The sequence below is a fragment of the Gouania willdenowi genome, chromosome 3, assembly GCF_900634775.1.
Source record: "Gouania willdenowi chromosome 3, fGouWil2.1, whole genome shotgun sequence".
Classification (NCBI taxonomy): domain Eukaryota; kingdom Metazoa; phylum Chordata; class Actinopteri; order Blenniiformes; family Gobiesocidae; genus Gouania; species Gouania willdenowi.
In genome coordinates this window covers 35,163,058-35,177,946 of record NC_041046.1, presented here as the reverse complement: position 1 = coordinate 35,177,946, position 14,889 = coordinate 35,163,058, and the positions used below count along the sequence as shown (strand labels likewise).

At 39.3% G+C, this 14,889-nt stretch overlaps 1 protein-coding gene across 1 annotated transcript in view; it reads left to right on the top strand.

Annotated features, from left to right (window-relative positions):
- The window catches only part of ly75 (lymphocyte antigen 75), a 28,200-nt gene that overhangs the window by 10,700 nt on the left and 2,611 nt on the right, over positions 1-14,889 (top strand). Inside the window, exons 5-34 of the mRNA XM_028472861.1 lie at positions 73-192; positions 709-855; positions 1,123-1,323; positions 2,577-2,737; positions 2,834-2,941; positions 3,332-3,420; positions 3,541-3,710; positions 4,315-4,514; positions 5,221-5,363; positions 5,521-5,599; positions 5,749-5,820; positions 5,969-6,092; positions 6,177-6,212; positions 6,289-6,458; positions 6,773-6,840; positions 6,933-7,009; positions 7,540-7,676; positions 7,818-7,926; positions 8,056-8,216; positions 8,905-9,034; positions 9,223-9,443; positions 9,524-9,686; positions 10,218-10,382; positions 10,468-10,590; positions 10,717-10,902; positions 12,345-12,568; positions 13,129-13,336; positions 14,217-14,378; positions 14,461-14,577; positions 14,661-14,840. Of these exons, the coding sequence (XP_028328662.1) occupies positions 73-192; positions 709-855; positions 1,123-1,323; positions 2,577-2,737; positions 2,834-2,941; positions 3,332-3,420; positions 3,541-3,710; positions 4,315-4,514; positions 5,221-5,363; positions 5,521-5,599; positions 5,749-5,820; positions 5,969-6,092; positions 6,177-6,212; positions 6,289-6,458; positions 6,773-6,840; positions 6,933-7,009; positions 7,540-7,676; positions 7,818-7,926; positions 8,056-8,216; positions 8,905-9,034; positions 9,223-9,443; positions 9,524-9,686; positions 10,218-10,382; positions 10,468-10,590; positions 10,717-10,902; positions 12,345-12,568; positions 13,129-13,336; positions 14,217-14,378; positions 14,461-14,577; positions 14,661-14,840 (4,251 nt within the window). The remainder of the gene's footprint in view (positions 1-72; positions 193-708; positions 856-1,122; positions 1,324-2,576; positions 2,738-2,833; positions 2,942-3,331; positions 3,421-3,540; positions 3,711-4,314; positions 4,515-5,220; positions 5,364-5,520; positions 5,600-5,748; positions 5,821-5,968; positions 6,093-6,176; positions 6,213-6,288; positions 6,459-6,772; positions 6,841-6,932; positions 7,010-7,539; positions 7,677-7,817; positions 7,927-8,055; positions 8,217-8,904; positions 9,035-9,222; positions 9,444-9,523; positions 9,687-10,217; positions 10,383-10,467; positions 10,591-10,716; positions 10,903-12,344; positions 12,569-13,128; positions 13,337-14,216; positions 14,379-14,460; positions 14,578-14,660; positions 14,841-14,889) is intronic.

The window sequence follows — 14,889 nt, the reverse complement described above, 5'->3', positions numbered from 1 at the left end:
GATGTTTGATCATCAGTTATCAGTGTTGCATGAATCTGTTATTCATGTGTGCTGTCTGGTTGCAACATGTAGTGCAAAATGGTCTCCAGAAGATGCCTGAGAGGCTGTGGATCGGCCTTCACCAGCTGGATTCATCTCAAGGCTGGCAGTGGTCGGATGGGTCCCCTCTCTCCTACTTACGCTGGGAAAAAGGTGACCTCATAATTCTTCATGTCTAGCCTCTGCAGTGGTTTGGTTATAATGTAAACTTTGGTGAATTGAGTGGAGACGAGTCATATCAGCAATTCTCTCTTTGGTTTCCCAGTGTTGCTGCTCTTCTGTAGACTGAGCTCTGTTTACTGTAAAAAAAACAATGAACCTCCTGTTGCAGAGATGCAGATCAGGCTGTGTTGTAGTGGCTTTGAGTATTTTTTTTTTTGATATTGCTGCTAAATAAACTAAAAACTGTTCAGTGAATAGAGGGTTTTATAAAGTTTCCTCACTTTTTTAAAAATGTTCTTTCTTCTTAAGGGCACTGCTCTCTTCCAAATGTCAAGGTTGTACTGTTAAGACTTGGTAATATGTTATTGATGCATTTTTACGAAGTCATAATGGGTTTTTAATAGAATGCTACATATTTCTTTGCTTGCTCTGTCTGTTTGTTGAAAAGTCAAACTTAGAATTTCATTGTGTGCTGTTTTTTTTTTTTTGTTTTTTTTTTTTTAACAGGAATGCCCCCCGCCTCCACCATCATTGAGTCAGACTGCGGTGTCCTCAACTCCAAAAACAACTTTGAGTCTCTAGCTTGCAGCAAACATTTACCATATATCTGCAGAAAACGTGTCAATGGCTCTAACGTTGACACAACAGTAAAGGGTGAGCTCAAAGTTTATCTTTCAGTTCTGGATAAGATATCGCTGCAGTTAACATTTCAAAAGAGGGTTGCTCTGATACTCAGTAATGCCAAACATGATTAGCTTGTGGTTTAGCTTTTTCCTTTTTACAAACAAATGCAAATATGTTTGTTTTATATCAGGTGTGTTATTTTCACAGCAAGTTCCCTAAAAATATTCATGTCATGCTGATAGCTTTCTGGTGTCCTGTGTGATTCTTGACTTCCTCACCTCGTCTGCATCCTTTCAGAGCCCGTGCGTTATGAAGAAACAGAGTGTGATGAGGGTTGGGTCCCGTGGAGTGGTATGTGTTACAAGTTAGTGAAGGACGAGCCCCGAAACTTCACGGAAGCCGAGCAGTACTGCAGCGTCTCAGCAGGGGGAGGAGCGTATTTGGCCAGTTTTCATTCCATCGACACCAAAGAGATGATCAGCACCAGTTTCCACAAGGGTACAGCTCTCATCCACACACATAGATACATAGATAGATAGATAGATACTGTATATATTTGTTCTTGGCTGTCTTCAAACATGTACAGTACAATACAAAGCATAAACATAACTTTATTTGTTTATTTGGAGAGGACAGCCCACATTAATGAACACCAGTGCAATGCTTTGTGTAAATGTGCCAGATTTAGCCATGAGCTACTTTCCATCTGTAGTCTTCATATATTTAAGACAATGACAATAAAAGATAGACATAGCGATGATATACACATGGACATTTACATAATGTATACATTATTTACAACCAACCAAGAAATTTCTTATTGAAAAAAAGTTCTATATATGATTACATGAATGATTTGCTTTGAAAAATTTTTTTTAAAAGCTGTAAAGGTGAAACATCTTCAAACAGTGATTGGAAGACTATTCCAACTTGTGCATCTGTTAGGGTGGAATAGTTTACTACTAGAACACAAGTACAAAGTTCTCTCTCTCTCTCTCTCGCCCTCTCTCTCTCTCTCTCTCTCGCCCTCTCTGTGTGCGCGCGTGCATTTTAAATCAGTAGTGCAGTGCCTGTCGGAAGTATGTATTCATATAGTGGCACCTTAAGTAGAGTTGTCAATTATGGCCAAATAAGTATGTTTTTGAAGTTTGGATGTACAAAGAGGTGTACATACTTTGTACTCTGTAATGTTTTAAAGGGGTATATGTGCAGGTGCAAGGTAAAATAGCGTGTATGATTTTCCCTGGTTTAATTCTATCAGACACGCGCATTATAAATCATCTCATTTTTCTATATTTTTTTGTTTGCTGTATTTTTCTGTAATGTATGTTTTTTGGAGTCATTATGTGTATTTTTTTTAATCTTTTTGTTGTTTTCTATTTGTGCATTTTTTGTATAATAATTATTTTTTGTTGCTATTGTAGTGTGGTTCTGGAGTCATTTTGTGTATTGTTTTAAAATCTTTTTTTGTTGAAGTTTTGTGCATTTCAGTTGTCATTTTGTTTTTTTTTGTTTTTTTTTTTTTCTTGTATGAATATTTAGTTTTCTGTATATTTAGTCATTTTCATATTTTTGTTGCCGTTTGGTGTATTTTTCTGTAATAAATGTTTTTTGGGTCATTTTGTGTGTTTCTGGAGCCTTATTGTATGCGTCTGTGCATTTCTGTTGTCTACTTTTTGTATAAATATTGTTTAGTTTTTTGTTTTATTTTACTTAGTGTGTGTGTGTGTGTGTGTGTATTTGTTTCACAGATGGTCAGCTGATGGACGCGTGGATCGGACTGAAGGGTCTTGGTATGAACCCAACTGTCTTCAGTTGGACCGACAAGGAACCTGTGACCTTCACCTTCTGGGACCGGAACCACCCAGTCCAGCCCGATCAGGAGACCAGCTGTGTCTTCTACTCAGCAGAAGTTTGTGTTTCTCTGCCTTGAGCTGCTTTTGCCAAATAATTTTTCTGGATCTCTTTAAATGAGAACTATGAAGTTAAATCCTTCTGTCTTCTGCAGTCACCTGGTTGGCGGGTGGTCAACTGCTCACGGAAGCTACCGTTCATGTGTCAGAAGCAAGGAACGGTCAAAGCATCAACAGCACCGGTCGGCTGTCACTTTGATGATGTAAATATCGTCTTAAAGATCAAGTTTCTCTGAGAGATTCCTGCGAGCTCTTTTGTTTTGTTTTGCTTTGTTTTGTTTTAGATTCAGGTCAAGGTTGCAAATTTGTGCTTCTTGTTTTGTTCATGTGAAATCTGTGCTTCCTCATATCTTCTGTGCATGAAGATATTGCAAATCACAAAATGATCATAGAGGTCATGATATCACAGGTTTGATACATGTACATTAACTACACATATCTGTATAGTTACAAAGACAAACTGCAGCCCTCTTTTGACTGTGAGAACAGAACAAAACACGGATAAGATTAAACGAGACAGAACCCAGATATTTCTATTAATGAGATATTTTGTGACACGACGAGAACTGCTTGTCCTGTTTCTCTTTGCCCAGGGCTGGAGGAGACACGGCAACTCTTGCTTCAAAGTAAACACCACACAAGTCTCCTTCAAAGATCGCTGTAGCTTCAGCATTAGAAACAGGTTGGAATAAGCTCAGCTGGTCACTCGTGTAAAAAAAAAAAAAAACAAAAAAAACACTATTCCTACCCAATCACAGTTAAACAACAAGAAGTTGTTCATATGTTGTTTTTTTTCTCACAGGTTTGAACAGGCCTTTATCAGCAGACTTCTGACAGAGTACATCAACAAGAATTCTCAGTATTTCTGGATGGGACTGCAGAGCATCAACAACACAGCAGAGTATCAGTGGCTGAGTCCAGATGGATCCTCACTAGAGATCACATACACAAACTGGGGCCGGAATCAACCAGGTCAAATGTTGTTGTTGGCTGTTCGTGTTCATGTGTGGCATTACTGTGTAGTCTAGTCTTTTAGGGGAAGAAATGTGCAAATTTGTCTACAAGCATGAATTGTGACACACTTCAAATCTGCCAGTAGCCGGAGCCAATTCTCAATGGGATTGCCATATTTGAGGAGTTAAAATGGCTGCCTACTGAAAACAGGTTTTTTTTTGTTACTAGCCAACCAAAAGTCACATAATTAAAACCACGAACACTTTTATAAGGTTTTGGACCTCGGGGATTTTAATTTTGATGAATATTTGACACTAACTTTGACTGGCATCGACATATTGGAAAATCCAATCTGGCCACCTGAACATTTATGACCAAAAAATGTCTTTATTTTACAACAGGATGTCATTAAGTTTGACAACAGATGAGTCTGTGCCTGGCAGCTGTGCGCTTCATACAAAATAACATTTTGTTCCTTTTATCAAGCAACATTTTTTGTAGCTTTTACTTTGTTTATAGTTCTTTTAGTATTGTATGGTAACAAATAATAGAATACATTTTTTTAGATGTAAAAACCCACAAGTGATTAAAAGTTCTTAATTCCCATTTGTGTGCAACGCAGACCCTGCCGGAGATTGTGCCGTGATTTCCGTCGGAAAAAATTTGGGCAAGTGGGAGATGATGAACTGCACCACTTTCAGGGCTGGCACCATCTGCAGGACAGACCTAAGTCCACTTCCAGTCCCTGAACCACAGCCGGACTTAAACGCCACCTGCGCTGAAGGATGGATGTCAAAACCAAACATCAAGTACTGCTACAAGGTGCGTCTCCCCTTTAATTACTTTCCCCCCCCCGTAAAGTACCCTTTCTTTTTCTCTCTTCATTTCTTTTCATGTTTTTCTTAATGTTTTATTTATTTATTTTTTAATAAAAAAGTAATCCATGCGTTGAAGGAACTCTCAACTCCCTAAGGCTGTGTTTCTCAGATGGGGGTACGCAATGGCACTATAGGGGGTACTTCAGAGAAAGAGAAAGTGGAAAATTAACAAATGAAAACATTAAAATGTATATATATTAAAGATATGTGCTTTTATAATGTTTGTTTTTAGTTATAAATGATAATCATCATAATGACGATGAAAATGAGCTTGACCAGAACATGAACTGAAAAATCAAGAGTCATTCTTGGTCACACACCAGGCAGGAGATGACTGGAAATGATGAAAACCACAGAAAAAAAAATCTATTCAGGCAGCACCAAATACTGTCTACTTATTTACAAAATGGGAGTCTTCAAAATGTGTTATCACTGGTTTGATCCATCTTTATGTCCTATAATTGTTTTGTTATTTGTGTTTTTGAGCCATATGTTGTAGTTGGACATAAGGGGTACTTGATTTCAGAAATAAGAGAAAGAGGGTTCTTGAACCAAAAAACTTTAAGAACCACTGCCCTAAGGAGTAACATTTATTTTGGGCTTTATTGACTCCTCTGAAAAACACTGTTAAGCTTCACTTTGTATTCCAGGTGTTTCACGAGGAGAGGCTAAGCAGGAAGCGTTCCTGGGAAGAAGCCAGAAGGTTCTGTCAGGCTTTGGGAGCCGACCTGCCCAGTTTCACCAACTCTGTGGAGATGAGAGCTCTGCATAGCATCATGAGAGAAACCATCAGGTGAGCACACAGCCTTATTTAGAAAGGTTTTAGAACTATTGAGTGGGGCCAAACTGTTAACCTGCAAACTTTTACATCGTGTTGTGGATCTGGATCTCTAGGTGTGTATTGCATGTTTTCACATTAAGTGATCAAGATTTCCTCTTGCTTTTTGTAGCGATAATCGCTACTTCTGGGTCGGTCTGAACAGGAGGAACCCTGCTGATCCATCCTGGGAATGGAGCGATGGCCGCCCTGTGAGTCCAACATCATTAAACTCGTCCACGGCACATTCCAGAAGTTGTGCTTAATATGTCATTTTTATATGTTTACTTTAACCTTACACACATCATGATTTAAATCTCTACATTCTTTTCATGATCCCAATTGTTGTTTTGTGCTAAAGATCTCTATGGACGTTCTCCACCAAAACTTTCATCAGGATGACGTGCACAATCGGGACTGCACTGCATTCAAAGTGAGAGTTGCACTTGTGACTACATGGATTTTGTCTTATTTGTTTTTGACAAAATCATTTTAGTTGCTTTTCAAGATTTCACACATTGAAGAAGTAGCAGACGTGTGTGTGGGTGGGTGTTTTCCTGATGATCTGTGTCTTCCTCTAGACTATGAGGAGCACTTTGAAGCACCTGTTTGTTTTTCTGCTCCACGACGTACCTCCCATGCCGTTTTATGCCACACCGTTTCACTGTGACATTCAGCTGGAGTGGGTTTGCCAAATACCCAGAGGTAAGAGTACGCCCCTAAACCAAGGTGGAAACCATGATGTTGATGCTTTTGAACAGCACTTTTATTTTGTCTTTTCTCCAACAGGAAGGACACCAACAACTCCCAAGTGGTACAACCCTGGTAAACACCTTTATTATTTTTTCAAAACACCAACATTTTCTTGCATTGTCCAAACTTGTACGTTTTTGTCTTCCAGGTGGACACCACGAGTCATCTATTTTCATCGATAGCTCTGAATTTTGGTTTGTCGATGAGCCAAAGTTGAATTTTGATGAGGCAAAGCTCTTCTGCAAAGCAAATAACGGCAAACTGGCTGCTCCAGGTAGCTTCACCGCAGCCGGCCGCATCAATCAGTACCTGAAAAGTGTAAGTAAAAAAAAAAAAAACAAGATTTCCCTTTTATTACTCTAATACTTGTCAAAATGGGAATTATGTACACCATAATTTAGTAAAACTAAAGCTCCATAATGAAATTAAGCTCAAATGGAAAAAGTTAACAGTATTTGTGCCTTTTAATGAATGAACACTTTCAGTAGTTTTTTGTTTGTTTTTTTTTTATATTAACAAAAGATCTGTTAAACCCTTTTACCAAAAATTATTTTCTTTTTGCAAAGTTTTTGTTGCATAAGAATTAGGATCAGTTTTAATGACTTGGTTTTAAAGATACTCTTTCTGCCCAGTTGCCAGGTTCAGCCAAGCAGAAATGGTGGATATACGTGGAACAGCCTGATCGGATATTCCCCATGTCGTAAGCATTTGAGTGAACAACCCTGTTCTTCTTATGTGTAAATTTGACATTAGATGTGATATTTGTATTGATCAGAGTGATTTATGTTCCAGGTACAACCAGATGTTCCTTTACCAGTCTTATTTATTGGGTCGATGTTCCTTCATCAGTGCGGAAAATCCGATTCCAGGTAATGGGAAGCTTCAAACTGTCAACGCTTCAAAAATACAAGATCACCTCTAAACAACAAAACATGTATTATTGTTTTTGTTTTTATTTCATCCAGTTTTTTTATTTTTTGGTTTGTTTGTTGAAGCACTTGTAATTCCAAAGGTTTTTGATCTGAGAATAATATGAACTTTTTTTGGGTGTAGTTTGACTTTTTCACAAGGAAAGTCTTTTTCTTGAGATTCTAAAAACCTAAGGTCACGTTTGGTTAATCATTTCGTCTAAATTCACAGTGAATAAAGTCAGTCCTCATCCAGGACTGCTGCCTTTAAAGATGTCTGCGTGCTTCTGGGTTAGTCCTTAGATGGACTTTAAATGTTTCCAAGGTGTGTTGGTCTGTAAAATACTAATTTGGTGGTATTAAATATTGCAGATTTTGATATATTTTGAATATTGTCAATTCAAGCTTTTCCTCAGGAGCCGAAGGCCGAATTTTTTTTTTGCTTTCAATGTCCCTCTATTGTTTGATCATGTGCTGTTTTGTTGTTGCAGAGTATGAGCGCAGTTGTCTGCAGGAGTTTCCCTTTGTCTGTGAAAGACACAATGTTACAGCGGTGGAGATAAACCCTCTGGAGCCGCGGCCTACAGGGCGCCTTTGTCAATCCAATCACCAGCACTTCAGAAATAAGGTCAGGAGCTTTTTCTACATTTATTGCTCAGCAAAGAAAATGATTCTTGTGTAACCTGTTCTCATCACATCATAAGCATTGAATGTGTTCAGTAACATGTTGGCCATATTTGATCCCTCACTGCTGGTTTCTTTGTTTCAGTGCTACATTACAATGAACAACATGAAGTCTAGCTCCTACAAGTCTGCCTCTGAGGAGTGCCACTCAGTGGGAGGAACCCTCATCTCTATTTCTGACCAAGTGGAGCAAGGTGAGGACTTCCTTTGAACAAACGATACAGTCCCTTGTTGTCTTTTGAACTGAGCCTGTATTTAACAGTTAAACTATTGACATCCTTGTGTGGTTTGGTGCTATAAATAAATACGTGCCTGTGTTACAGACTTCATCAACACCCTCCTGTCGGCCATGAGGAATATGGAGAAAGTCTGGATTGGTCTGAAAATGAAACAAAATGATCCCGAATGGGACGACGGCACTCCTCTGAATTACGTCAACTTTCATCCGCTGCTGCTCGGGATGCACAAGGCTGTGAAAGTGAATGTAAGCAGCTCCTTTCACTTCACAACAAACAAAGAGAATGGGCTACTTTGGACAGTCAGCAATTTTTAAGATGATGATTTAAGGCTCTGACAACAAATGAGATCAATGACACAACCTGGGAAATTAAATTATTTAGCTAATTCCAGCAAGTTCTTTTTGTCTGCTATTTGAATAATATGTTAACTTTTTTTTCCCAAAAATTTACTTTGATCTCCTGACATGTTTCAACTGTCAACTGCCAGTCTTCCTCAGAGGCCACTGCTGATCATTTTGATGTTTTTATGGGTTATTCCTGGGCTTGGCCAACTTGACAGTTCTGTCAGGCTGGCCACGCCCCTCGATGGCTTCTTTTCATCAAGATCAGGAAGCAGACTCTCTTCTCCAGAGACCATCGTGCAACAGGGGGCGTTGCCACATCAAAGCGATTAGCATACGCCTCTGAGGAAGACTGACAGTTGAAACATGTCAGGAGATTAAAGTAAATTTCCTGAAAAAAAACTTGTCTGAATAAAAGAAAACCTTAAAACCTAATTCTTTAGCTTTTAGACAAACCACATCATGACCTTGCCTCACTCATCATTTTCACAACCACTTTACCTCCTCCTAAAGAGGAACTTGGTGGCCGTGTGTGTCTGTGTCTGTTTGTATACTGCTGTGATGCAGTGACCAATTATCTCTCTGTTGACAGAAATGGGACAAGGAGAGTTTGGAGTTTTGTGTGTACATGCTCAACAACCCAAGCTCTGACATGCTGGGCACCTGGGATTATTCATCCTGCACACAGTATCAGAATCTGTCCTTTTGCCAATACTTTGCAGGTAAATCCTTGGATGACTTGGTTTTCTAAAGCTGACAAAAAAGGCACGTAACATGATCACTGAATCCGACGTGTCAACTAGTTTTCTTTTCTTTGGCAAACATTCCTTATTAGTAAGTCTTGCATTTTCTGAGTAACCAATGCTTTAAAAGCAGTGTTTGCACTGGTTTCTGTGTCGCCTCTCGTCAGATAAGGTCGAGGAGCCTCATGTTCGCAGTGATCCCTTCCTCATCAACAACCACACCATCCAGCTGCTCGTCAAAAACCTCACCTGGTTCGAGGCCCTGGAGGAGTGCCGGAACCTCGACATGGATCTCGCGAGCGTTGCAGACACCTTCCTGCAGTCCACGCTCACTGTGCACGTGAGCCGTGCACAGATCCCCATGTGGATTGGCCTCTTCAGCGAAGACGTGAGAATGGCTTCATCAAACCCACTGTTGTTTGTTATCAATCAGATTTAGGTTTGATTGTTTTTGTTTTTCTCGTGCAGGACGGGATCCACTACCGCTGGACCGACCACAGCCACACTGTGTTCAGCCGCTGGTCGGCCGACGCCACCACAGGCTCGTGTGTTTACCTCGACACAGATGGATTCTGGAAAACAACGGAGTGTGAGGAGGAGTTAGGAGGTGCAATCTGCCACAAACCAAACAGTGAGTGAACACATGCAGTATGAACTGAGATCAAGCATCTAAAATATGGGACGGAATTGGGGTCAAATACATTTTTTATTTACAATTACGTCTTTAATTATCCATGTTCAATTACAACTCAATTACATTTATTTTCTTCCTGAAAGGCAATTACAATTACGTTCATAATTACTCAATTTCAAAATCAATTATTCAAAATGACTGAGCCTAAAATTAATAACCACATAAAACGTCATATTTTTCTTGTGTTAGCTTTCTGTTAGCATCTCTTATGATAACGGGTCAGTTTTGACCCATGTCTTAAATCAGCTGTAAAATATTATCATCAAATTTGTTTCTCATCTCTTGGTTACCTTGTTAAGCTTCCTAATCAATAAAAATATTGCCTTCAAAACAGTGAAATAATCCTCAAGAGAACTGGCAGGTACTGACTGTCTGATATTAAAGCAGTTTTAACTGAATAGTAACAAACACTTAGATTGAGTGTTTGCAGTCAATCACGGTTTTCCGTTTTTGCCCTTTTTATTGCAGAGGAGATCATTCCCACTCCTGATGACGTTGCAACAAAGTGCCCTCATAAAATGAATGGTGCGAACTGGATTCCCTGGAAGAAAAACTGTTACGCTTTCCAGCTCACCGCTTCCAGGTGGGAGCGTTTTGACCAAGGACGTATAGAGGACACGTGCAAAAGCATTGGTAGGACACCAACAGCACTGAGCAACGCATTGTACTTGTTTAAAAGCCTCAGATTGTTGCTAATGTGCACGTGTCGGTTCTTAAGATCCAAATGCAGAGATTCTCACCATCAGAAATGCTCAGGAGAACGAGTTTGTGCGAAGTCAACTGCTGCCGTTTGATAGCTTGGTCCGTTTTGTGTGGCTGGGAATATTTAAGGATGATAATGGTAAGTGTTGGCTCACACCATTGAATGTACCTCATGTTAAAGCTGGGATATTTCAAATGTTAGAAATGCTTTTTAGGTGGGTTTTTCCTTATTTCTAGAGGTAATATTGACATTTTTTCTCTTTAGATAACCAGACAAAGTGGTACGATGGCACAAATGTCCAATATTCCAATTGGGCAAAAGGTCGGCCGGATATAGAAGGATCCTTCATGGCCGGTCTCACCACTCAGGGCACTTGGCTTTTCATCTCTAATAAATATTTACACTCTGAGTTCAAACAGAAGTCCATTGTGGCTTGTAAACTGGATTATGGTGAGTCACCTCCATGATTAATGAATAAATCACTTTAATTCATTCTATTCTAAGAGGGCAATACTGTGTCTAAACTTAATGGTATTTTTCCTTTTCCTTCATTCATAATTTCTTTCCTAATGTAATTCTAACTTAGTCAAGGAGTCACAAGCTTTATATTTAGGTGTATGATTAATGTCAAACTGGTGCTAATGCTTTTTATTTTTTTATTTTTCTAATTTTACTTTTATTTTACCAGGTTAGTCACTGAGAACCAGTTCTCATTTACAGTTGCCACCTGGTCAAGAGGCAGCATCAGGGCAAATACAAAATAACAACCAGGGTTGAAAAAATTAAAACATCAATAGTCCAGCAGTGTTGCATTTATACATTTAATTAATATGTGTCACTGTTTATGTTGTCTTTCAATAAAGAGATTTTTAAGGTCTGTTGCAAGTACAAGCTTAAAAGACAAGCAAACGTATTCAGTTTAATTAATAAGTTTTAACTCAGACAATAACAGAAACAATGAGGAAAATACACAAGGAACAGCTGAACACTGCTGTCAAGGCGAGGTTGTAAAAGTCGGTGAAATATAATTTAATTCATGGCAAGAGGGAGCCCAGAAACAAAACATGTATCAGCACGGAATGCATTCATTATGATTGCAGTTTTTTCCAATTACAATTGAAACACAATTATTTTGCATCTTCAGAAAGTCAATTAAAATTACGTTCTTAATTACTAAAGTTCGATTACAATGAATCACAATTACTGAGCTTTTTAATAAATAACCTAATAAAAGTTAACCTTCCTCTTGTGTTAGCTTTATGTTAGCATCTCTTGTGATAACGGGTCCTAAAGCCGTAAGATACACTAAAACTAATATCTATAATCTCATTTCTTTTCTATCTATTTGTTACCTTGTTAGGCTTCCTAATCAATAAAAATATACTGTAGGTTTTAATGTTTTTAGTGTGGGCATCTGAGCCTTTTTTGTCTCTGTATACACCTCAATTTAATTTTTTTAATGGTAAAATGTGGGAAAACTTGATAAATAATTAACTGCCTATGTGTAGAACTGTAACATTTATCATTATAATTACGTCATAATTGTAATTAATTATCAATTGCACGATTCCAAATATAATTGACCAGCAAATCTGAGATTGTGCTGCAGAGGAACACACCAGGACCTCCTATCCTTGGTAACAAGAAATAAAACTGTCGAGCCATTAATGGACAGACGGATGATTATCTTTAATGCAACACAGTGAAGAAATAAACTCTGCAGCAGGACAATAACCACACGTGGCGAGTGTTGCAAGTATTTATGCTGCTTTGAAACCAAAGGGAGAAATCTTGGTTGATAATGTAGTTTTTTACACCTTTTGTAAAACTTTATCACCGTATCCCATTTAATGCTCAAAGATTTCCAATGTGTCTTTGTTTCTTGTTTCCAGAAGACAAAGCTGAATACAACCAGTCATCCTTGGACTTCCAGCACTACGGCAGCCTGCGTTATGAAGTGGTGACCAAGAAGCTGAGTTGGTATCAGGCTCTAGAAGAATGTGGCCAGCGTGGAGGTCACATGGCCAGCATCCACGACATCCAGCACAACACACACCTGCAGCTCCTCGCTAAGACGGACGGGTTCCCCCTGTGGATTGGCTTCTCCAACCAAGACGTAAGAATATCACACTACCAGAGTGTGAGCAGAGCAGAGAGAGGTTGAGTTAGAGCTGGGTAATATATGGACCAGGACTCATATCTCCATATTTGTCTTCAAAATAGCAATATGCGATATAAATCTCAATTATTTTATTTCAAATGAAGTCTGACCAGAAAGACAATTCTGGGTTAAATTAAATGATCCAAATGCCACACAGCTGCACAATAGGTGCCACTTTAGTGTTTTTCTCGTCAAAGGGACAGCACGTGTGAGTGAGTTCTGTAGTGTGGCTTGTTTAGGGAAAAGTCTGGGTTAGGACACACTCAGTAATCATCTAACTCTGCTTTTTATGCTATTTTTTTTATATCCCCAATAAATAAAACTTGATATGTCTTGAATCTCAATACATCGCCCAGCTCTAGGTTGAGTTTTTCTCATCGTAAACTAACTTTTAGTTCATGGATGTTCAACGCTCCTTAAGGAGGATTTTTATAGTGTTAACTGTTCATCGTAGGATGTAATCTGATTACTGTCAGCTGTGATTCTAGCAGCTAACAGTCCGATGCTGCCTGCAGGCCGGTGGTTCTGTCTATGAGTGGTCAGACGGTACCACCTTTGACTTCAACGCCACCATCGCAGAGACGGGTGAGAACTCCAGCCCTGACAAACCTGAGGCCAGCTGTGTTTATATAACACCTGCTGGCACGTGGGTGAGGACCAGCTGCAGCGCTGTGATAGACGGAGCCGTCTGCTACACCACCACAGTCACCACCACCTCTCAAAGTAAGAAAACAACCGTTTCTTTTTTTATTCCTGGCACCATTTAATCCAGTGGGTCTCAGAATTTTTGTGTCTCAAGTACCCCTTTCTTTTATTTCTGAATTAGACAAATTTTGTAGACATGAATTGGCTGATCAGTGCTGTTTCACTTAATCAGAATTAGGAAATACTTTATTTAAATAAACAACCAATTAACAAATCCCATGAAGTTTACAGAGTAAACTAATTATTCAATTTTATTTGTTAAAATAAGTAAATAAAGTTGTTTTGGCAAATGTATGGGTCCTGGCTACACTGCTTAGGCTCCATAAAGTTTTCTAGGTGTATAGCACTGATATGATGTTCAGTACTAAACATTATAAAAGGCCAAAATAATGGTCAAATTCAAGTGATTAGAAATAAGCAATACAGTATATTCTGTTCTTCTGTGTATTTTCACCATCTCACAGTACCACTACCATTCATTTATGTTTATTCATAATATTAAACTATAATAGATCATTTATATTCACCAATTTTTTTCACAGTCCGGTAGCCCGGCCTAATAAAAACGCAAATATTCAATGAAACGTGTTTGTTGAAAGCCAGACATTCCAGTATATTTTAAGTGCAATATATTGGAACGTCAGATAGATTAAGTCTACCTTTATCATACAAAAAGTCAGCTGGAAATCTCAGCGCAAAGCACAAACATGTGTTGTTTACATTTTTATACCTCTTGACCTATGAACCCCACAGGTCGTGCATGTGCACATCCAGAGTGTGAAAAGGCTTATTGAGTCACACAATTTGAGCTGGAGCTGAGTACAGTACAACGATTGAATAAGTCACACAGTGTCTGGCTGCCTTTAATCATTGGTCTGGTCTCTTTGCTGTTTAACAGGAGCCAGAATGCAAGCTGGGCCAGAACGCAACAACTGCCCTCAGAACAACGGGGTGTCCAAGTGGGTGCAGAATCAGGGCCACTGTTACGCCTTTGACATGAGCCTCTACAACTACAGCGTGTTCAGCATGGACATGGCCGAGGCCATCTGTCAGCAGATGGGTGCGCTCTCACTCTCTGATGTGCAACAGTTCACAACAAAATCTGTTCAAGTCTACAAAGTTCTTTTTGTTTCTACTGACAGACGCTGAGCTGCTGACCATCAAAACCAAAGAAGAGAATGAGTTTCTGGCAAAGTACATATCAGACGACCCCCTGATTACCAGCAGAGTGTGGCTGGGAATGGAGCTCGATAGTGAAGGTAGACCGTTTGATTCTAACCATTCATATGGTTCAGCAGTTTGACTTATGTCGTCGTTCTCCTTGTTCATCCTTTACCTTCAGGTAAACCCGTATCCTGGCAGGACGGCTCGTCTCTGGATTACTCCAACTGGAAGGCAGAGCCGTCAGTGTCCGCCTCCGTGTCGGATCCACACTGTCCCATCATGATGGCTGGAGATGGAGTCTGGAATCTGGTCAAGTGCAAGTCCACCAACAGCCGCGTAGTCTGCAAAACTACAGCGAGTGAGTATCACGTAGCCTGAAAAAGGAACCAATCATTACTGATATCAGC